General features: G+C 34.6%; 1 protein-coding gene across 7 annotated transcripts in view; it reads right to left on the bottom strand.

The window, feature by feature from the left end:
* The window catches only part of PCLO (piccolo presynaptic cytomatrix protein), a 442587-nt gene that overhangs the window by 82620 nt on the left and 336012 nt on the right, over positions 1-23955 (bottom strand). For 5 of the 7 annotated variants that reach the window (XM_058725251.1, XM_058725252.1, XM_058725254.1 and 2 more), the window contains exons 11-16: positions 12780-12888; positions 12166-12233; positions 11172-11386; positions 6084-6134; positions 2564-2688; positions 52-78 (exon numbers count right to left, since the gene is read on the bottom strand). In XM_058725251.1, the coding sequence (XP_058581234.1) occupies positions 52-78; positions 2564-2688; positions 6084-6134; positions 11172-11386; positions 12166-12233; positions 12780-12888 (595 nt within the window). Of the gene's footprint in view, positions 1-51; positions 79-2563; positions 2689-6083; positions 6135-11171; positions 11387-12162; positions 12234-12779; positions 12889-23955 lie in introns of those variants that run through there. The other 2 variants (XM_058725253.1, XR_009260516.1) reach the window with 2 other exon arrangements.

The following is a 23955-nucleotide window of genomic DNA, read 5'->3' as shown; positions in this document are numbered from 1 at the left end:
AAACTTTAGACATCACAGCACAGCATGACACTGAAAATGAGCCAACTCTACCTTGCATTCTGGACAACCATGACTTGACTGCATTGATTCCAAGAGCAAGAGTGAAGGATATAACAGGCAAGTCGGAAAGACAGGAAGAAAAAAAGTTAGGAAGAGAAACAAAGAAGAAAATACGAGAATAATAACCAGAGGACCTATACCAGAACATATAAATAACATGAAGCAGAAAACAATCTCAGAGCTACAGTGAAAATAATACCTCCTAAATGTAAAAAATCCCAAGGCCTTGGATGCTGTAATAATTAGGAGTAATTTAATAAAAGGTTTACAAGTTGAATAGGGCAGCTGATTAGCTGCTTTTGGGGAGGAACCCACCCAGCAGGCTTGTTTTGTCTGACAAAATACATGGAGATGGCTTGAGATGGGGAGTTCACTCTGTATACTGGAATCCCCTGTCACTCCCCCCAGAATGACTGACATATTCATGTTACCTGTCTGCCCTTGCTGGTTACTCAAGTTTGCAATAGTCTAATTGAAACATATCATGTAATAAATAAAAGACAGGCACTCTCATATAGCATAAAAGGTGACACTCTCCAGGATACTATTAGAGAAGACAGAAAGTAAAAGACACTGCTTTATTTTCATACATTCATTAGCAAATGCCAATTAAAAATACACCCTAGGCAGTGATTTCTTCTTGCCCCATAATATTGTCATTAAATAACACTGAAGGTCTAATGACCCAATCAAAGGCAGAATGAAGTTATCAGTTTGTTGTTACACTCACATGAAAAAAAGCAGCCAAATTACAGCTGTAACTAATTATGATATAAATGAACATAAAACAAAAACTCTCCTTTCCTCTGCTATATGGCTAGCTGGTGATCCTTATAAATAAATAAAATGCAATGATTTAAAAATAGAACCACAACACCAGCAATTCTAAGTTTCTAAATAAAATCAATGGGATAAAAGTAAAGGCTGCATCCATAATTAGATATAGTACCTAGAAATTTTCAAATTATTTTCTGAGTGTTATCTACATTTGATTTCCTAGCAAAACTATTCACTGGCTCCCTGCTCACCTTGGCTCTGTCAATGTCAACAAGAAAAAAATTAATCTCAAAAGAACTGGTGTTCTGACCGTGGTGATATAATTAGTCAACAACCAGCAGATTCAAAGGTAATGTATAACTCTAACTTGGATCCTGTTCAAACAAACCAACTATAGTCATACAACATGTGTTGTATGATTTCAATGCTTTTAAATCAGTTGAGGTTTGTTTTATGGCCTGAAAAATAGTTTCTCTTGGAGAATGTTTCATGTGCATTTGAAAAGAAGATGTATTCTGATATTGATGGGAAGAATGTTCTATAAGTATCAATTAGGTCTTCACACCAATTAGGAAAATATTACGAGGTAATTGGGGAAATTAGGAATTATTTAAACATTTTAAAATTACAATGGTTGTATGTAGTATTATGACTATTTCTTTACAGAAAAAAGTTGTAATAGTTGAGATCTACTTTAAAATAATCTGTATAGGGGATTCTATGAGACATGATTGGCTAGGAGATGATAATTGCTGAAACTAAGTAATGAGTATGGGATGGGTAATTACATTATTCTTTCTACTCATGTGCAACAATACAAGTTTCCCAAATAAAAGGCAATATTCAAATGTTACTCAAGTTAAATGAAAAATGAAAAAAAATAAACAAGAGCCTTCAAATTACCAGCCTCGAATTCTTCTTATCATACCTCCGACTGTTGATTATTTATGGTTCCAAGATGCAAATTTGGCTAATAGAAATTGTTCAGGTAAGGTATAATGATCTGTTGAGTCCAAATTACTGTTTTGAAACCAACCTTGAGTACTGATTTATATACCAGAACATAGCAATTTGCATTTATTATGTAAAAATTAAACATCTCTAAAGAGCACTTGCTTTATATGAACAGTTTATAAATCACATGAGATTCAGAGATATTTTTCATTTATTACCTAATATTTACCATACTTAGTAAATATTTATTTAATATTCAACATGTCAAATATGACTCTTATTTTATTTTATAGTTTTTAAAACACTGATTTGAAAATACGCATATAAGTAAGGATACATTAATAAGTCACTTAATGAACATGTAATGTGCTACCTAATAATATCTTATAAAATAAAACAGTAACTCATGAGTCTCGAACGTTAGTTTAACAAATGCAATTGGGAAGATAAGCTAAGTCTCTAAATCTGCCACAAACAATTCTTTAAATGATTTCACAGTCCATCTGATGGGTTATAGTGGTTTCTAGATTCAAAATACTGATTGTTTCATCCAGACAGATTTTCTTATGATCAAGGCTCTCCTAGAACCCATTAAGGCTCAATTACAAATTTTTATTTCCATCATATCTAATAGTTAGAAATAAATAAATATGACATGTGAATAAAACTAAGGAAGATATATTTAACTCTTTAAAATTAGAGAACAGAAACACCAACAGTATTTTTGAATCCATGGGATGCAATACTTAGAAGACACTGTTTCTTCACTTACCCTCTCCCAGGAAGAAGGTACACTTTAACAAAGGGGTCCGAATAACCGTTGTTGTCTCGAGGGACAAGGTTTCTTGCTTGGAGAATATGGATTATGAGATTTCCAAGATCATAGTTGATTTGAAGCTTAAAGGGACATCAAAATAGTCCATGAAGATCATTTTGATGTTATTTTTTAAAAGCCACAATATGTTATTATTCAATAACTTACCAGCATTTCTTTTTATTCTCATGAGGAGCATCAACCCCCATTTCCATTTTATTTGAAACTGAACAGACTAGTTTATGCCTAATTTAATTGAGAACTCCCAGGCACATGCTAATAACTAGTAAGTGTGCTGTTCATTCTTTCCATGGGTAAAGTTCTGGCCTGTCTAAAATTCATTTAGAAGAAAAATCATACAGTAAACGCTAGTGACATTTTTAAACCAAATTTACGTTCCTAGAAAAATAGTAAATGTTGTTAGCATTCATGAATACAGTGACTAGGACATTGAAAATAAATTAACTAATTGATAAATTTATTACAAAATGTCTTCTGTATTTCACCAAATGCTTAGCAGTAGGTGGAATTGTTATTTAAAGATAGAGCTGTTAGTCTGAAATGTAAGAATATTTAAGAATGTGTAGATTTTATCTCTTCCTATATTACCCTATATAACCTATAGCTTTTCTTTTTCTGTGCCTGCTTTTCTAATAGGGTCAGAGATTAAGATAATAAAATCTTGTTCTTTAATTTTTAAAGCTGCACAGGAAAGAAAAGGGGCTGCTTCCTAGATTAGTGAATGGCTGTTACACAACTGTCCATGAATAGGAAAAAATGAACAATTCAAATAAATATTTGAGACGCCCACGTAATCCAAAATCGTGGAATTAACTAATTCTTCTCCTTCAAAATGTAAAGATTTTTATGGCATCATTTTGAATAAGCCTCAATTTTGCTTGATGCTGTTTTGGTTTATCAAATAATAGAAAGAAAGGGCTCTGTATTTCAGAAGAAAAAGATCCATAAATAAAGATACTAACCGAATTTTTAATAATCACACGAAACAAGTATGCTAGGCTTAATGTTGAAAATGGTGTAATTTAGACAAGTCAAACTCTATTTAAAATTTGGTAATCAAAATAATTCCTAATTGTAGCATAATTTTCGTCCAGTTGTATTTTGTGGCAGAAAAAGAATCTGCCATTGCTTCTCTCAACGCAGCAAAAACTTAGACTTTGACCATCCTGAAAGCAATGTGACATAAAAGAAAGTGCCATGAAGGAAGGGGAAAAAATGGAAAGTTCAGAACTGCAGTAACTGTGGACTCTAATGGAGTACTGAAATATGGAATTATTCGGCAGTTAATTTCACGGAGACTTAAAACAGCTTCCAAACTGTAAGAAGACATTCTCCCCCATTTACTCTTTTCTTTGCCAGCCTTAAAGTTCACTTTTATCTGATGAGGTACCAAAACCACTTCTTATTGAAATGAAAACCTACAGGCTACCCTAAAAAGGTGCTTTTCAAAATTTATGCTGCAGTGCCTTAGAAAAATCTTAGGGCTGCTGAGATGTTGCTTCTGAGACAGACTGAAATGTCCCCAGGAACCCTCCACCAGAACCACTCCAATGCTGGTAGGTTTGGGTGTCCATGTAAGGTTCCATCTGCAAAAAGGTTTTGCTACAAGAAAATAAATAAATAAAATGGAAATCAAGGTCACGAGAAAATATTGAGAAAGAAACGAAAAGAGCCTGTGAATAAAGAAGGAATATTATTAAATTTCCACTAGAGAATTAAAGATTACTGCTCAAGAGAAGGGAAAATAAAAGAAGAACAAACAATAACAAGCCATAAAAGAAACACAGCAAATGCTGGTCCATGGGCAAGAGAGGAAAGAAAAAAAAAAAAAAGGTAAGAGAGAACAAGCTATGAATCAGAAACTCAGAAAATCTAGCATTTTCTCTGCTGCTTGTGAAATAAGGAAAGATCAGGTTGGGTTTTCTGAAAAAAGGAAACAGTTGGGGTGCCTGGGTGGTTCAGTTGGTAAGCGTCCGACTTCGGTTCAGGTCATGTTCTTGGGGTTCGTCGGTTCGAGCCCTGCGTCGGGCTCTGTGCTGACAGCTCAGAGCCTGGATCCTGCTTCATATTCTGTGTCTCCCTCTCTCTCTGCTCCTCCCCTACTCACACTCTGTCTCTCTCTCAAAAATAAACAAACATTAAAAAAAAAAAAAAAAGAAAAAGAAGAAGAAAAGAGGAAATAGCGAGACTACAAGATGTGCAGCACAGAGGTGACCAGGCTCGTGCTGCTGGGTCTTGCCAGCAAGGTGCCTGCATTCTGCACCTCTTTCCATGCCATTCTCACCCTCCACTTTTGCTTTCATCAGTGGGAGCCTAGATGATCACTGCATTGATTTCTTTGTCTTTGTGTCCTCCCTTTATAAGCTCTCCTTACACAGGCCATTGATGTATGAAATCTTACTATAAATCCCTTTTAATTAGTCTCCCTTATCCAACATATTTACCGATCGCACTACTGCAGGGGTTAACAAGAACCCCCAGCTTGTGTGCAAGGTTCTTTTTAATTTGGTTTCAACTTATTTGTACAGGAGCATTTCATTGCAGCAAAGCTGATGTCTGCCTTTTATTGTTTCTGCCAGCAGAACCTTTCCATGAAGCATTGCTTCTTCCAGGAACACACTCCCCCTTTCTCAGGGCTGATCCACAAATTAGTTCAAGTCTGTTGTCCTTTGTGAAGTCTTTCATGAAAATCTCCTCTAGAATATGTTGGAGACGCAGCTAAGACTTACTGTGCTCTTCCCCTTGTCTGAAACTTACTATCTTCAAATATTCTTATTTTACATTGTGTCACTTTTTTCTACGTGATTTTTCTTATCTATCCAGGATTACTCTTTGGTATTATCTAAAGTACATTTTTTAAAACATTTTTGACAATGACCCACAGTGAGAAATATGGGTTACGATACAATACACACACAGAAACACACATGTATAGAACTAAAAAAGATAGTGATTTACACTATTTTTCTTCTGTTTTCCTAGTCAAAATCCCCTACGTTGATTTTACAGATTAAAAATTGGTTATGACCCCTGGCATGAAAAACACTACTGTAGGAAAATTGTTCAGCAATTATATAACAATTGTTGGTAGGAGGAAGAAAAGAGGATAGTATTGGACTCATGAAACTCTTAAAGAGAAATCTTCACATTTCCAGAACAATCTGTCCTGTTTGAAACACATTCAACAAGTATAAACTGAGACATAAAACTTACTGATTCTGCTAAGGCATCATGCAGATTTCAAATTATAGAATTCCATACATATAATTAGATTTTATAAACTGTGTATTGTACTAAGATACCGTTCCATAATATTGTATTCTTCCTGTATGTGTTACATGCACATATAAAACAGGAAAAGTTCTAACAGTGTTTGCGATTTCAATAGACCAGTGAGGGGAGAAGAAACAACCGAAGAAGACGGTATAATGATGATTTTTTTAAAAAATTCTCCTACCTGAATTTCCCCTGTAATTGGATGAGAGACAACCTTGGCTGCATCAGTAGGCTGCAATAATAAGAACATATATTAATGGATAAGCCCTTCATAAAATTTACCATTTCCACTTCCTTGTGAAATTAATTTCTATTTGGTCAGAGCACACTGTCTGGAAAATGTATTTCATCCATTTGGCGGCTTCAGATTATGGTATCTACTTACACGTCACAATGTGTGTTTGATTTTATAGATACATAATCTAGTTTTCATTTTGTTCAGCCTGTTTTGAAGTTATAATTTTATACCTGTAGGGCTGTATTTCCAATTACTCAATGAAACGAATACTTTGGCTTAAAGCACTTGATTTAAGTATTTTACAGGTTTTAGTGATCTTTCGTGAAACGACAAAGACACTGTTTCTAGACAGTGACCGCCTAGGAGCACAGACGTCACAGAAGCCCGTTCTTGCTGGCCTTCGATGGGTGGTAAACCCCATTCTGTTCCCTTCTGGAGTGAAGCACCCAGGCAATCACTTCTTAATATTTCACATTCCTTAATTACAGTTCTACCCTATTCCAAGCAAGTTCTCACTTCCTTAAGAAGTTCCTTATGTCAGTAAAGCCTTAAAACAGTTAGGAATGTGATCTGATAAACTGGTTCAGAATGCTAACAAAAATGACTGATTGCTGACTTGCTATATTTCAATGCAGAATTTGTGCAAAAGGAAAGATGATGTTCTGGACTGTAGGTCTACAACAGAATTTCAGGCAACATGGCATCAACACAGGGAGATACTTACTAAAATGGAGGCCAGCCTGCTACGCTCAAAGTAAAGCCCTGTCTGCCTACATGTACATAATATTGGCTTTGTTTTAATAATTAACCTGAAAAGGAAAGATCCATAATATTTAGGTGGATACACTTGTTGTCACCTTTTCCTTTATATTTTTATCTTGGAAATGAGAGCAATCCAAAGAAGACAGCTATACTCCAGGTCTTGTGTTATGAAATAACTAAGGAATGAAAATATAATCTTTGGTAAAATTACAGAGTTGAGGTTAAATTTCCTAGGCCATGTATCCTTTATTTAGTTCAGCTCATTATTAAGCTGAACTATTCGTTAGGGGCGCCTGGGTGGCTAGGTCTATTAAGCATCTGAGTCTTGATTTCAGTTCAGGTCATGGTCTCAGAGTTCATGGGTTCGAGCTCTGCATCGGGCTCTGTGCTGATAGGGCAGAGTCTGCTTGGCATTCTCTGTCTTTCTCTCTCTCTGCCCCTCCTCCCACTCATTCTCGCTCTCTATTTCCCTCTCTCAAAAATAAAACATTAAAAAATGTCCATTCATTAATATTGAAACCATGTTCTGGCTGCAAAAGATAACCTACCAGTCAGTGACCAATTATATTTACTTAAAAATTATTTTACTGTTTAAATTTAAAGAAAAGCAAACTGAATCTAGAAAAAGAAGGACAATAGAAGTTTCTAGAACTATTTCTATCTTGATTAAAGACAGGGGTTTTCCTAAGACCAGTTTCCTTTGCATTCCAATGAGGAAAACTGGAGAATAACTGAGATAAAAAGTAAAAACGCAAGCCAAAAAGCAAAACAAACAAACAAACACAAAAAACCCTCACAGAACACAAAGCTAAGTGATTACTGGTAACTTATTTTGACTTCTTTTTGACAGTTGTAGCTCATTTGACATGTAATCATGCAATATCACTAAATTCAGGGTTGAGTAGAAACTTATGGACCATTTTTAATTGTTCTGGGTGTGGCAGTAAAATCAAAACAGTGTGGAGGGATATTTTAAATTATGGAAGGAAAGAGATCAGTATCTGTTGGATACGGAGCAAACTACCAGCTCCAGGTAGTGACATTTCCAGATTAGAGTTAGCTACTTTCCTTTAAAGGATGCCATATCTTTCTGAGGCTGTTTTTAATGATTACAGTGATAAAAAATGTTCTTCATGGAAATCAGTGATACAAGTATGGAACAGGCAATCACTTTGGTAGTGTGCAGTCTGATTTCACAGTTTGAATAGTTGTACAATGTCCATGAGCTGCACAATACCCTAACGATGTGTAGTGAAACAAATACATTATTTTTATTTCATTTTATATATATTACTTTTTCCAATGGTTACTCAGATATTAGGACATAAATACGAATTAAGTATATAATATATAAAACTGTTTTAGGTATATCTTTGGGCATAAGAGACCCGTGAAAAAAACTAGTGAGATGTTAAGGGCGCTATGACCAGTAAGGTTTGGGAGATCAATGACCTATTTCATAAGAACATTTAAAACTAATGAGTACTTTATTTTATTCATTTATTTTAATTTTTTTTTTAATGTTTACTTATTTTCGAGACAGAGAGAGACAGAGCATGAACGGGGGAGGGTCAGAGAGAGAGGGAGACACAGAATCAGAAGCAGGCTCCAGGCTCTGAGCTGTCAGCACAGAGCCTGACATGGGGCTCAAACCTATCATCCACGAGATCATGACCTGAGCTGAAGTCGGATGCTCAACTGACTGAGCCACCCAGGTGCCCCAAACTAAGGAGTACTTTAATTGAATCATTTATTTATAACATGACTTTCAAGAAAGCATTCAAACTTCAAAGATAAACTGAAGAAGGTTTGATTAAAATGTCAGACACAAAACAGCTTGAGGTGATAAAATAAAAATTTTGGAGATAAAAATTCATAGTGAAATAGCTTAAGCAAAATAACAATTTGATAAAGTCGTATACATAGCTTATATAACAAACATATATTTAAATAATTTAGATGCATATTTTACGTACATTTACTCAGAAGAAACCATTTAGAGCATTATTACCAATTAATAATTACTTATGAATAATCATTTAGAATATTTACTAGACGGTGTTCTAAATATCTAAGTATATAATTATGCCAACTATATTTAAATATTTAGTCTTAATACATTTCTTACACTAATATTTTATAATTTAATACCTAGTCTCATACCTAATGAAAACACAAAAAAGTTAAAACTATAATTCTGTAAATATTCTGAAGAATATATGACAAGTGCCAGTGATGATTTAATTCACAATATTTACTTATTTATTTTATTATTGTTCTGTGCAAGCCCCTCCACTATGTGCTAAAAAGCATAAAAAAAAAAAAAAAGAAATGGTTTTGGTTCTTAAGGAACGTGCAGCCTAATTGGGAGGATAAAATAAGAAAACTGGTAGCTACAATCAAGATACAAAATACATACATAAAGATACATACATAAAGTATGGGGCACTTTGGAGGGAGTAGAGAAGGAAGAATGGATATCTTCTGATTTTAAGGCAGGATTGGAATATGGATAGATTTCATGGATGAAGGCTTCCTGTTGCTCTTATTTCATTGGACAGTGAGGAGCTATCCAAAAAAAAATGTCTGTGGAAAGTAGGAATGAGCTGGCAACTCTAATATACAGAGTATTTATTAGCAAGGCAATTGTAAAGACTGAACGTTATGCTTACTGTGATAATCTCCCAAGGAAAAGCCCTTTTAGACTGAGTAGGATAGGGTCCTAGGCACAGGTGAGGCTGTCAAGATTCTAGGTAGCAAGGATACATTTTAAACAGGTTACTGACCCAATCAGGTCACTGTGCCACAGATCAGCTGGAGGGTAGTTTGAGAATGAAGAGAGAACGGTGAGTAGAGTTGCAAGTAATGAGTGCAATAATGTTGGAAAAAGAAATCATGCTTTGCTAAAGAAAACTGGTGGGTTCAGAGAAGGCAGAAACTTACTAGAGACTTAATAGAAAATCAGAATTGTGAGGATTAAGATTCAGTGACTAATCAGACATTGTGAATGAAGAGAAAAGAAGAGAAAATGATGGTCTCACATTTTTACTTAATTTCCTGGGAGGATGGTGATGTCAGGTGCTGAAAAAAAAATTAGGATGAGAAACTTGTAGAACTATAATGTCCTTGGTGTGGAAACTTTGCAAGCCGACTTTCTCATTTCTTGTGTCCTACCTGGAGATACTTGAGATAGGAATGAGAAATATCGGTCTATAACTCAGAAGACAGGGAGCCTACATGAGGTAATTCTTGAAAACTAACACATAACTGTATGTGATAAATTATAATTGTGTTAAAATTTGTATTGAAATTGAATCTAACCATTCTTGAAATTGTTCTTTGTGAAGCTTTGCTGTATTTATTTTGGGACACACCATCCTGTGATGCAATGATTAAGATCATCCTACCTTTGTTGTTTCTCTCCGAATAAAAGGGATTTGGGGGGACATCTGCTGTGTTTATACTTGGTGAAACAAACTTTTGTTTTCTGAAGTCCAGTCAGTTTACCCAAGCATAGCCTGTCCCTCCCAGGCATCTTACCAAGTAAAGAGAAATCTTCATCTATGTTTAAATAAAAGAAAACTTTGTCAAACATATTTTTAACTATAATAAGAATTTCTTCATTATGAATGAAATCTATGAGGGAAAAGTTACAAATTGTCTACATTTTCATCTGCTTTTATAAGGTTCAAAACATTAATTCTATGTTTTTTTTTTAATTCACTAGTATCTTGGAAATTATAATGTTAGAAACATTTATTACAAATGAAGACTTGCAAAAAGGGAAAATTTATTAGTATGGAAATAGGGATAAATTCAAAATGGCAATTCTATATTACTGGTTTTCTTTATTTCTTATTGTCCTAAATTCTCTCTATCCCTGTGTCCTTTTTACCTTTTATTTAGATTATCAAACCCAATCTAATGTGTAACTTATTTTCAAAAAGATGCAAAGCTAATGTTTCATACACAAAGAGGCTCAAATTGATGCAACCACTATACAGAAAAAGAACCAGGAAACAGGGAGCATTAGACACACTTTTCAAGTTCCTCATAATAATAACTGCTAAAATATTTTAAGAAATATAAAAACACATCATCTTCATGAACATTTTGCTTGGTCATATATTCAGAAATGGCAATTTTTTGTGCCAAGAGATCATTAGGAAATGAAAAATCACAAGAGAATGATATTGTCTTTCCTTTGTCCTCATCTGAATAAGGAGCTAGAAAATAAGTAACTTAGAGGTCATACTGAACAATTCTCACCTTGCTGCTGCCGTGTTTCTTTTTGCTCACTGAGGGTGACCCCGGTTGCCCAGGGCTGGGGACGGAACTGGATCCTGCTGATGTTGGACCTGAATGAACGTGAGATCCTTTCTCAACAACGGACGACAGAACCAGTGGTGACTGCTGTAATGAGACCTTCTGGAGCTCTGCTGCCAACTGCTTAGGATCAACCCCTGGGGATTTTGCTTTCTCCACTACAACAAAAAGAAATGGCATGTATTTCTCAGGTTCATAGGTACTTAACACCATGGAACTTACTTGGGTTCTAGATGACAAGGTAATGTAACTTCACAGATGTATGAAAATTTCTACAAGCCACGGTCTGTTCTTTAGTGCAGTAACCCAGACTCTTAGAATGCTAGCTGCAGCATAGAAAATTTTCAATAAATATTTGTTAAACGAAGAAACAAGTGATAATGCTACAATTAATGAAACAAGTGTTCATGTTACAGCTGATCAACATTTATAAGACTATAGTTGTTTGCTAATAAAGAGTTAAATCTATTTCATCATGTACTTATGAAATTAAATGTTGATTTTTTTTTTATTCACTATTAACAGCAGTCAAAAGGTTCAAGAATAAGTGCCCCATAATCCTAGGCTAAAAGGAATCGAGTATTGTCTAAAAATAACCTAAAACTGCAAATAAATGGCTCCATGGATTCCTTTGAAGGGATGAATTTATTTTTAAAGAATTAAACATGTGAACTCACATAGCCAGAATTCTGTATGAATTTCTTTAATGGGTCTAATACACAAATCTGTGTTTCCCTAGAAGGCTAAAAACGTAGCTGCAATGCTTTGGTTTTGTTTACAATTACATAAATAAACATTGATTAGTCTATAAGTACATTTTTGCCTACGCAGTATCTATGCTCACATCCTCATCTACAGCTACACCTGCCTCTATAACGATGTTTCCATTTACATCGACGCCTTTACCCACAGTTGAAAGCAGATTACTTTCACCTACCAGCTTTCGGTGGCTCATGAAGCTCCAGGTGCTGGGGATTTTCAGAGTCTGATAGCATATTGAGGTCCCTAAAAATTAAAACAAAGAAATTGAGAAAGAAGTTGAGGAAACCTGAGACAAAAGTCCCTCTTTTCCAACTACCCTGAGTTTTTTTTTTTTCAGTAGGTAAATGAGAAGTGGTTAATGATATAAAGCAACTTCCAAGCATGCTCACCCTTCTAACCAAATATATACTTGCAATGCTGTTAAAAGTCAGCTGATAAAAATGATTATTTAAGGTGAAATCTTTATGGATTAAACATAAGCTCATTTTGAAATACTATACACACACAGGAAACCTAAATGGGTTTAGGCTTTCATTTAAATGAAGCATGTTTCAATAAAAGCATGAAAGGGGACAGCTACTGACAATATCAGAAACAAAATCAGCTGAATTCTTACTATGCTTTAGATTTTGATTCTGAACACAAGAAATCTATAAAAACTTGTATTCACTTTATGTTCTAATTACTGAAAATCTTGCTGACTGGCAAAGGTTCCACCTTAACAATTTTAAATTAAAAGAGCCATGAATAGCCAAAAAAATGGAAACAAAAAGATGGGGAAAAACTCACAGTCTTACACATATTTCTGCTTCCCCACTTTGCTGACCAATGATACTCTGCACTTCTTCATATGTTTTAGAAGTTAAAGGAATTCCATTCCATTCCAACACTTGCATCCCTAAAAAGACAAATTCAAGTATAAAAAAAAAAAAATGTGTCGTATTTCTAGTCTGGGTCCACAGGGCAGAGAAGACACACAGGGCTCTGCATTTAAAAACCAACTCAGCACACCATTTCAGAGACCATCAGTTCAAAGTTCTTTGAACAGTAATACCACAACCGCACATAGTTTGATTTCATCATTTACCTGAACACATTAGACCTGTGTAACATAACATGCAAAATGTTGCATCTGAAATCTATTAAACATTACCAAACACATGCATTATGTTCACACTGCTTTCAGAAAGAAAACATCATTGAATATATATTGCTCAGGCCAATCTTGTGTAGGAAAAAAAAAAAAAATCACAAGCAGCAATATAATTTCTCCATGGGGAACAAGTATCTAGAAGAGTATAAACTTCCATATTCCATCATGGAATGGGTGGGAGAGGGGAAAAAAAAGTGATTAGTAGTTTGTTTTGAGGCTCTCCTTGAGATATTTGTACTGCTTCAAGTTTGCTCAGATAATACAGATTTCCGCGGGGTATGTTTTTCTTTTTCTTCACTGCATGTAAGGTGTTCCTGAGTACAATCCACAGGCATGTTACAGACAAGCCGGCTTCATGGGTGGGGGAGGGGGAGGGGGGAGGGGGAGGGGAGGAGTGGGGAGGAAGGGTGTGGCCTGTGTAGAAGCACAAGGCCTTGTGCTCAGAAGGGCCCACGCTTGATTTAATGCTTCGCTGTTGTCATTTCGAAACTCTTAATGTTTCAACAAAGAACTCTACGTTTTCTTTTTGCACTGGATCGCATCGATTATGTTGCTGGACTAATTACAGGGCATTTCGTGTTTCCTATCTAGAAAGATAATTTTCGCTTAAAAAAATTAGTAACATCATACTTCAACATTTTAAATTCCGTGTCTTTCATCTATTTTATATGAGCTGTCAAAATAATCTAGGGGGGCATATTTGGCAAGAATCACCTGGCTCTACTACGTAGCTATGGGAAATGGATGTAAATTAGATGAGACTATCCAAAGTCATAGTGCCCCCAAATTTGTGAATGCTACCAGCTTTACCTAAGAAAATATCGTCTGCCATAATTAGGCTTTATTTAAATAAACAGAAATACTTGTTCAATAATTAGGTTTTCAATGAGCTTCAGAGAGGTCTATGTGAAGGTCCCTATTGCTCACCAGTGCCTTCCGTGGAAAATTCCAAACAGAGCATAATTAAATCTTCAAAAGTTTTAATGATTTTGATATACATTGGAAAGCATATTGCCAGTTGTAAACAAGTAAGGGAAATACTTTTACTACAGTGAAATGGCAAAATAAGTCCATAAAAATGTTCACAATAACACAACAAAAATGGCTTTTCTATAACTTACTCCAAAGAAGACTTTACCTTCAGACGGGCCTTAGGTTTAATTCAATAATCCCAGGCTGTTGTACATATAAAATGAGAAAATTACATAAAAGACAATGATGATACCACTAAAGAAAAATTTAGCACAGCAAAAGGAAGAGCACACTGAAAAACCCACTCTTCTAAAAGTCACGATAAAGAGTATATTTATGTAGAGACCATCTTGAATTGAAACAAATTATAGTGTTATAATTGCATTGTCACTTTTCGGCAAGAGAAGATTCTATGAAAAGAAGTAGCTGCATAATCTTCATGCCTCTTCTCTTGATTAATTTGCTCATTTTTCACCTCTCAAAACAAAGGGGCAAATTTACAAAGCATGATTATCCAATGAAATTTAAAATGCTTCTAGTATTAAAACAGGAAAACTAGTTAGGGTCATTAATACAACTGCTGAGAAAAATATACAGATAACTGGAAATCTGGCCTATAATATACACATGAGGTCATAAGCTACACGATCTGTTCTGTTCCTGTGGTATATCAGCTGAACTTCTTTTCTCTTCATTCAGTTTCCCACCAGAGCTGGTGCAGGACTGCGGTTCAAAAGATTTTGCCAGCACTTTAAACTTTTTATTCTTCGTTCCAATGGTGAGCATCAGATGCTACAGGGAATGTCATCATTTAGTAATACCTTCCTTATCCATTGCCTCTCCAACTCCCTAAAATCCTACAAGAACCATACTAAAATAACCACGTGAATATAACCAATCACTCCTTATTAATTCATAACAAGGTTCTAATAGTTGTGAGAATTGAGTATGGTATGATTTCAAATACAATGTTCTGGAAAGTGTTAATTGAAGAATCCTACAAACTATTTTAAAATGCAGGTAAAAATTTGTTGAATATGACCAGGCTACACGGAGGTTCACTAAAGTAGTATTTTATCACTTAATTGACTTGAATGGAAGCATAGCCAATCTTTAAAAAAAATTTTTTTTTACATTTTATTTATTTTTGATAGAGAGACAGAGCACAAGTGGGGGAAGGGCAGATACACACACACACACACACACACACACACACACACACACACACACAGAATCTGAAGCAGGCTCCAGGCTCTGAGCTGTCAGCACAGAGCCCGATGCGGGGCTCGAACTCACAAACCGCGAGATCATGACCTGAGCTGAAGTCGGACGCTCAGCCAACTGAGCCACCCAAGCACCCCAAAGCATAGTCAATCTTAAGATAACTTTTTATTGACTTTGTTTTAGAAATAATTCCTGGAAGACAGTGTACATATGAATGGTTATATCTATTATTTAGCATTATGAGCAAACATTTACGTTTTCTTTATTTTAAACTATATCAACATGTATGTTAATGAACTGTTCAACTTTTAGACTCTCCAGGTGATGTTTCGATTATATCCCTAGAAAGTACCTATACTAATAACTCTTAACAGGAAAACTAAGATAATTTGAATTTTTATTAAATGTGCAACAGTTCATGACAGAATTTGCTGCTCAAAATCTTACACTTAACATGTTATTAAAAACAAAAAAAAGACAATACATTTAAAAAAAAATTAAAAATTAAAGAAAATCAATCAACATAAAACTTTCTCAACTATGTGTTTTTATAACTTCTGGGATTACGTAACTTTATATGCTCCTAAAACTATTATACACTATTCTTTGTAGTATAGGATTTCATGTATGTTATTTCTGTCCATATTTAATATTTACCATTACATCACAACCATCTTATGGATTAAATTTATTGAGTTAACAGTTGAAATCTCAGAGGTATATCCAAATATGTATCACACAAAACCCGATGACTTTTTTCCCCCACAACTATTTTTTTTTAGCACTTAGCATGCAGCAGGCACTCCATAGTCACTTATGTGATGATTACCACCTTATAGCTAATATTTGATGTTGCCATAAAAATTCATAAAAATGATACTTTACTAGAAAGACAACAGAAATATCTTGGCAGTTAGTAAAATTAAGATAATTCACAGAGAAAGAATTCTATTTTATATTTCAATATATGAAATTTATTGTCAAGTTGGTTTCCATACAACACCCAGTGCTCATCCCAACAGGTGCCCTCCTCAATACCCATCACCCATCCTCCCCTCCCTCCCACCCCCCATCAACCCTCAGTTTGTTCTCAGTTTTTAAGAGTACAGAGAAAGAATTTTAAAAGTGTCATAAGTATATACAAAATAGACCCCAGACTCATCAGTGATTAGAAAGTATGAATTAAAGCAATGATGAGGTACTACTTAGCTCTCATCACATTGCAAAAGTTTAAAAGCCAGAAAATGCCATGTGTTGACCAAGATGTAGGATTAGGGGACCCTGACTCCAAGGGAGATTATACTTGCTGGATGCTTGTTCAGCTTCACCCTCATTCTACATCAGATGAAAAGAAAACGACTGTGTGATTACAATGTACAAACATGTAATTATTTTAATGGGAATGGATAAGTGCATCCCTCTGGAGGGCAAAGTGGCAGAACATCATTAAAGTATACACATGTGCACTCTGTGACCCAGAAATCTTCTTGTGTGTCTATTTGTAGGAGGGGGCAGTATCAGGAGAAACGGACAATGAGAGCATAGTAAATGCTCAAGATGGAAACCCTTGGCACAGGGTGCAAGAAAAAGGCCGTAATAGGCATTAACACCAAAAGGTGGATCCATCTTAAAGCCATTTTCCAAGTAAAAGCAAGTGATAAACAGGATCTGGTCTATAGGGCAATGATGCTTTATTTACATTAAAATGACATTTGTACGAACTAACATTATATATTTTACAAAGATATCAGAAGTATCAGAAATTATAATAGTTGCTCGTGAACAGAAGAAGGGAATGGAAAGAGAAAATGAGATGAAAGAAAATGAATGAGTTAATAAATGAACAAACACAAAACCACACACACACTCATATACGGGACACTTACATGAACCAGTGAGGCTGGTATGCTATGGAATGAGAATTAATACCACTGGGGTAACAGAACAGAACAAAATAAAACCAAAACCTAATTTAAAACTACATGTATATGATAAATTAATCAAAATTGATTGCTTTGTACATTTTCTCCACTGATATTATTAACCATGACTATAGATTAATTTCTTAAATCTGAACATTTGCTCTCAAAAATCCTTTATAAACTAGCAACAGCAGCAACAACTCAGCTGAAATGTTTGTTGGCCCTGGCTTTCTAAATGGTAAACAAATTCTGCAAGTTGAGCTCCCAGGGTCCTATATATTGTCCACATCAGCTATACTAATTATTCATTCATCTTCAAGTTAGGCAGTATTAATACACAGAAACAGAGATACAGAGAAATAAATAGATAGATGTATTTTATTCTTTTATAAAGTTACTTTTTAAATATTTTACAACTTTAACCACTTTATACATTAACATGAAGGGAAAGAAAGAAAAAAAAAAGGTGGAAGAGAGGAAGCTCAGGAAGGAAAAAAAGAGTAGATGAAGGGTATCTTTGGTAAAGAGAAAAAAGGGAAAAAATAGTATTTGAATGGAGTTCTGCTTATTTACAGAACAAAGGACACTGTCTCCACTATGATAAGACATTAAAAACCCAGATGTATTTTCCTGTGAAAAGTCATCTACATGCATAAATCTTAAGGTTAAAAAGTATCTTCTTGAATAGCTAATCTCATAATAATGTTGCCATTTTTGTCATTGACAAAACTCTTGTAACACATAGTTTCATCAAAACTTAAAAGAGAGCCTCAGTGCATAAAATATATAAACATGGGGCTACTTTCATGGAAGCAATCTCTATCTGCCTGTTTTACCCCTCTTCACTGTCCAGTCCCCATTCTAGAAGTATCCTTAGATGCTTGTAGGGACCTTGTTTCTCTGGTCTACCTGAATGAGTTGAGTTTAAAATAACCTCGTGGCTTGAAGAAGGCTTTGGAACAATTTCCATTAATGAGGACATTGCTACATTAAAAGAAAGAGCTACATTAAAAGAAACATGATCTGAATTTTATTTTATTGAGAATGTAGTCTGAATTTCTAAAAAAGACTATAATAAAATGTTGCATTTTTTAAAATTCATAATTTAATAATGCTTTCAAATGCAACAAAGTGTGTGTGTTTGATACTTAGCATGAACAAATTAAAATCTTCCCATGTTTTAATATGTATTATTCTCAGAAACAATGTGTTTTGTAAACACATCAAAAATGTGTTTTGTAAACCAACATGTTGCTGGTAGTTGACCATTGATATCTTCTCTTCTCCATAATCAAATTTGGAAATCTCCAAACACAATAGGAAGGCTGTGACCTTCAGCAAACTGGTTAATTCACCATATTGGCTTCCTTCAGGGAGATTATGTTGCTAGATCACTGTTTTAATTTACTCATACTCTATGAAGGGGAAAATACTATGACTGTGGCACAATGAAAAACAAATGAACAACAACAACAACAAAACCCCTGCTTGTTTACAATTTATGAAAATGCAATTTTTGAGCTGGAGCTTTATATGAAGATTTTTCTTTTAAAGATTTTTTTCTGTCAGCGCAGAACCCCACTCTGGTGCTGGATCTCACGAACCATAAGATCATGACCTGAGCTGAAACCAAAAGTTGGACACTTAACTGACTGAGCTGCCCAGGCACCCCTGTATGTGGAGATTTTAAGAAACATTTTGGATCCTGAAATTTCCACATTGTTTTTCATTATTTGTCCTTATTTACAACTTTTCCCTCTATATACGTTAAGACTTTAAAGCACAGCAATCATGTCATCTAATTTTTCTCTTCTGCATTCCCCACATTTCCTCTCACTGCCCATTGTGGTTGTTCTCAGTTTAAAATTTTTTTTTTAATGTTTATTTATTTTTTGAGAGACAGAGCATGAGCAGAGAAGGGGCAGAGAGAGAGAGGGAGTCACAGAATCCACAGCAGGCTCTAAGCTCTGAGCTGTCAGCACAGAGCCTGACGCGGGGCTCGAACTCATGAGCCGTGAGATCATGACCTGAGCTGAAATTGAAAGCTTAACTGACTGAGCCACCCAGGCACCCAGTTCTGTTTCTTTAGGCTGGTGTTGGCTCCCTAGGGCCCCCATGGCATTACCCTATCTAGTTTGTCTTCTCTGGGCATTTGCTACCTTTGGTTCTGGATTGGTTAACTCAGGGGTTGGAACATTCAATTTGTAGTCTGAACCTAATTTTTGGTTTAAACTTACATGCCAAACAAAGTACCTAGAGCTAACACCATTCAAACTCAAAGCTGTTTTCAATCTAAAATACCAAAAATTTAACTCTAATAAACTATACATTTTTAAAAATGTGATAGATCACAATTTCCTCTCTTCACAGTATAGAGATAATAGAATTAAACTCATTAGAATATTTAATGTAAATTTTATAAATTCACATTCTTCCAAATTTTAGTAGTATTAAACATACATATATAGGAGGTTTGGGGTAACTTCTAGTATTTTGCTTCAAACTATTGTAGATTTTATATTGCGTTAACAACAAGCCCAACATAAATGAAGCAGATTGGGAAGCAAAAGTAGATGCTATGATAATACTATTTATAGGAGTTTTGTGGCTAATAATTAAAGAAGTTGAATTATCTTACTTAAAACTGTCATTAATTTGGAGTATGGTCAAGCAATTCGTTTTCCATGTTTCTTCTGTCATTCACATTTTTTATAAATAACAAGCAATTAAAATAAGCAAAATATGGCTTGAATATATAAGTTCTTAAATGAAATTAATTTACAAAATAAAAAATCCTCATAACAGTGTAAACAGAAGAAAACATCTAAGAAACATCAAAGACTACAGTTAAACTGTCTGGGCTTACCCACTCTCGTTTTCTAGGCTGAGTACCTCGAGTTATTTAAAATCCATGGCTTCTACAATCACAGATCTAAAACAGATTTAGTGTCAATCATAAAAAAAATAATAATAATTACGAAGTAAGTAGATTATCACATAATTTGCCATATTAATGGTCAACAATAAAAAGGCCACTGGAAAAGAATCACACAGATAAACAGTGTTGTAAGCAGGTCACAACTATTTTATAGACTCAACGTTATAAAGCAAGCAATATCCTTGTGGATGCGCTAGTTTTCGTCTCTTACAGAATACATTAGAACTCAGTGAAACATGAGGTGACGTGGCTTTTCTAATATTACAGTTAGTTGACGGCAGTGCAGAAGTATGACTTCCGTCTATCTCTTAGGTGAATGCTACTATCAGCAATTAGAAGATCTCATTCGGTTTATGCCAACTAAACCTATCTCATAGCCCACCTAAATATAAATGGTGTTCAAATATGTAAAACCTAGTACAAGGAACACATATTATTTACAATGCCATTTTCATTATAATAAAAAGAGAATTTAAACATTGTTTTAATTATGTATATGACAATTTTGTTTGAAGAGTTGGATGTGCAGAAAATGAAGACATTGTTGAACAAAGTTTTTGTAGAATATACCATTTATGGTGGATAAACAATGTCAACTCGGAACGAACAAAAGCCTGACTGACTCATCTCTTTTCTCCACTCCACTCCCAGAAAATAAGCCAATATCACACTTAAAGGAGCACACTGATGAGAAATTATTCTGAACACTACCAGAAGGGAAAAGAATGTGGGAAGGTTTACCCAACGTCACTAATTATCAGGGAAATTCAAATCAAAACCACAATGTGGTATCATCTCACACCTGTTAGAATGGACATTATTAAAGAAAGAAAAGAAAGAAAGGAAGAAAGAAAGAAAGAAAGAAGGAGAGAAAGAAAGAAGGAAGAAAGAAAAACAAGTAAGTGTTGGTAAAGGGATGGAGAAATTAGAATCCTTGTACTTTGTTGGTTGGAAAACAAAATGGTGCAGCCATTATGAAAAACAGTATGATATTTTCTAAAAATTAAAAATAGAATACGGCATGATCTAGCCATTCCCATTTCTTGGTATTTATTCAAAATAATTAATAACAGGATCTCAAAGAGATAATAGCACTCCCACACTCATTATAGTTGCATACACAACAGTCAAAATGTAGAAATAACCTAAATATCCATTGACATAAACGGCTAAAGAAAATAAGGTTTATACATAGAGTAGAATACTATTCAGCCTTTAAAAAGGAAGAAATCCTATAGTATGACACACCATGGATGAACCATGATGACATTATGCTAAGAGAAATAAATAATCCAGTCACAGAAGGACAAATACTGCAGGATTCCATTTACATGAGAAATCTAAAACAGTCAAACTCATAAAAGCGAAGAGTAGAACGGCGGTTGCCAGGGTTTAGGGGAGGGAGAAACGGGGTGTTTCTTGTATAAAATTTCAGTTATTCAAGACAAGTTTTAGATATCTGATAAGCAACACTGTGCCTGTTGATAAAAATACTACAGGGTACAAGTGAAAATCTGTGAAGAGGGTAGATTTCATGTTAAGATTAATAATCGCATTTTTTTTAAATGGTAAAAAAAAAAAAAAAGAATGTTGGATGGGTAAAAGAAATGGGGATAGAAAATCAGTTCTAAACAGGAGATGCCCCCAACAAATGTAGTTGGAGTTTGTAAAGGTACTATGCTTGCTCAAATTGTTCAGAGAAGATGGCATTACCTCAAAGAAAAAAATTTGTGTAGTACCCTTAGCAAAGTCGACCTTGAATTCAGTGGTTCAACCTAGGAGAACTACTCTCAGGAAGACTTCGTAACAGTTAAAGGAGCCACTCACTGTCAACGAAGTGTGCTGGGTCAGATAACTGCTCTCTCCGTGATGTGGATCAATGTACAGGGGGCCAATCCCCCAGTGTTCTGAATATATAACATCCTCATCGGGATTTCTCCAGGGCTTGTGAGGCAGGAAATATCAAATAATGATAATAATAAGGGAAGACTGGAACTGATCACATTTGATTTACAGGAAAAAGTAATGTGCTTCTCGCACTCCAGTATGGCTTTGCAAATTCATGCCTTTTAAATAGAGTTAAGGTAAAGAGGAATATAATTAACCATGATTTGTGGTCTAATGTGAAGAAGGTTATCATCATAGGATTCTGTTTCAAATCACTCTAACCATCATTAAAATAATCTAGTATTGCAGTCCAAAATGTATTGGAAGGATTGGTACAGATGCCAAAGTTACTCCACGGCTACAATTTATGGTGTTTATAAGTAGATGTATTATTTGAAACTGACTAAAACAGAATGTGGCTGAACAAGTTAGGAAAAGGAGATGGGTAGATTAGTAAATTTGAATGATCCCAAGAAAATCATGTAACATGTGGAGCTATCCAATGAAAGAAAGGTATGTGATGTCATCATTTCATTTAAAGTAGATTGCAATTCATAATATTATAAACTTTTCTTAATTTCCCAATTCATTCTGTTAAAACACCCAGAGTGGATGTTTTCTAGTGACTTTCTAATTCAGTGGTATTACAGATTAATACCATCAAACCTGAAAAATACCATGACAGTAACAGACTAATCCAAAATGCATTCATGATTATATAGATACACAGTTAATTCAATGGACATAGGAAGTTAGGCTAAATGATGCAGTTGTGCATGAGAAATACTTGCCTTTTAAAAAAAAAAATTTAACATTTATTTATTTTCGAGAGACAGAGAGAGACAGAGCACAAGTGACGGAGGGGCAGAGAGAGGAGGAGACCTAGAATCTGAAGCAGGCTCCAGGCTCTGAGCTGTCAGCACAGAGCCCTACATGGGGCTCGGGCTCACAAACCGTAAGATCATGACCTGAGCTGAAGTCAGATGCTTAACTGTCTGAGCCACCCACGCACCCCAGAGAAGTGCTTGCCTTAATTGTTACTTGAAGTGTCTCTAGTGAACTATTAAGGATAGTAACTTTAATTATGTTCTTAACCTTTTTTAATATTCATATATTCTGTACTTTCTTTTTCTGAATGTTATTTAAAGGTATCCCACTACTTATGCATTTTAACCTAAAATATCATCACTTTATTCTTGTTAAGTGTTTCCTAATAAATACAGGAACTATCTGGACGAGTGACAATATCATCCTCCTCCTCCTCATCTTCACTGAGAATACATATATAAGGACAAAATAAATTCCATTTCAAATTATTATTTGACAGAATGCACAGAACAGTGCAGTGATCACTGCAGTGATCAGTGAATTGCAACTTCAAATCAGATAAAAAAATATCTCTGGAAAGGAAAATTCTAAAAAGAAATCTCTCAATCAAAATTTAAAAACAAAAGTAAATGCAAATATACTTACTCTATAGTATAAGAAAAAATATTTCTTTTGACAAAGAAGTAGGGAGTTTTTATCATAACCTAATTACTCATCGCTTGAAATATTGCAACATGGTCAACTGCTATGCACAAAAAAGTTAACTAAGTTTTTGTATTTTGCTTATTTTTGAGCCAAAGATACTATATCATTATTATGAATGGTATAATCAAAATTAAAATGGTGTACTTTTAATGTATAAATTCTTTCATCATTTGAGAAGCCAAAGGATAGAAATAAAGAAGCCATTTCAAACAAAAAAGAATCAATAACCATCTTATCATCCATCCTGAGAGAATCTTAAAGAAATACAGTGAATTAGGTGTTACTTCATAAGAAGTGCCAATATCCTAATTTTTATGTCTCAAAGAAAAATTAGCA

This window comes from Neofelis nebulosa, chromosome 4 (assembly GCF_028018385.1).
Source record: "Neofelis nebulosa isolate mNeoNeb1 chromosome 4, mNeoNeb1.pri, whole genome shotgun sequence".
In the NCBI taxonomy this organism is placed as follows: domain Eukaryota; kingdom Metazoa; phylum Chordata; class Mammalia; order Carnivora; family Felidae; genus Neofelis; species Neofelis nebulosa.
The sequence above is the reverse complement of the archived record's forward strand: the minus strand, read 5'-3'. Positions and strand labels throughout refer to the sequence as shown.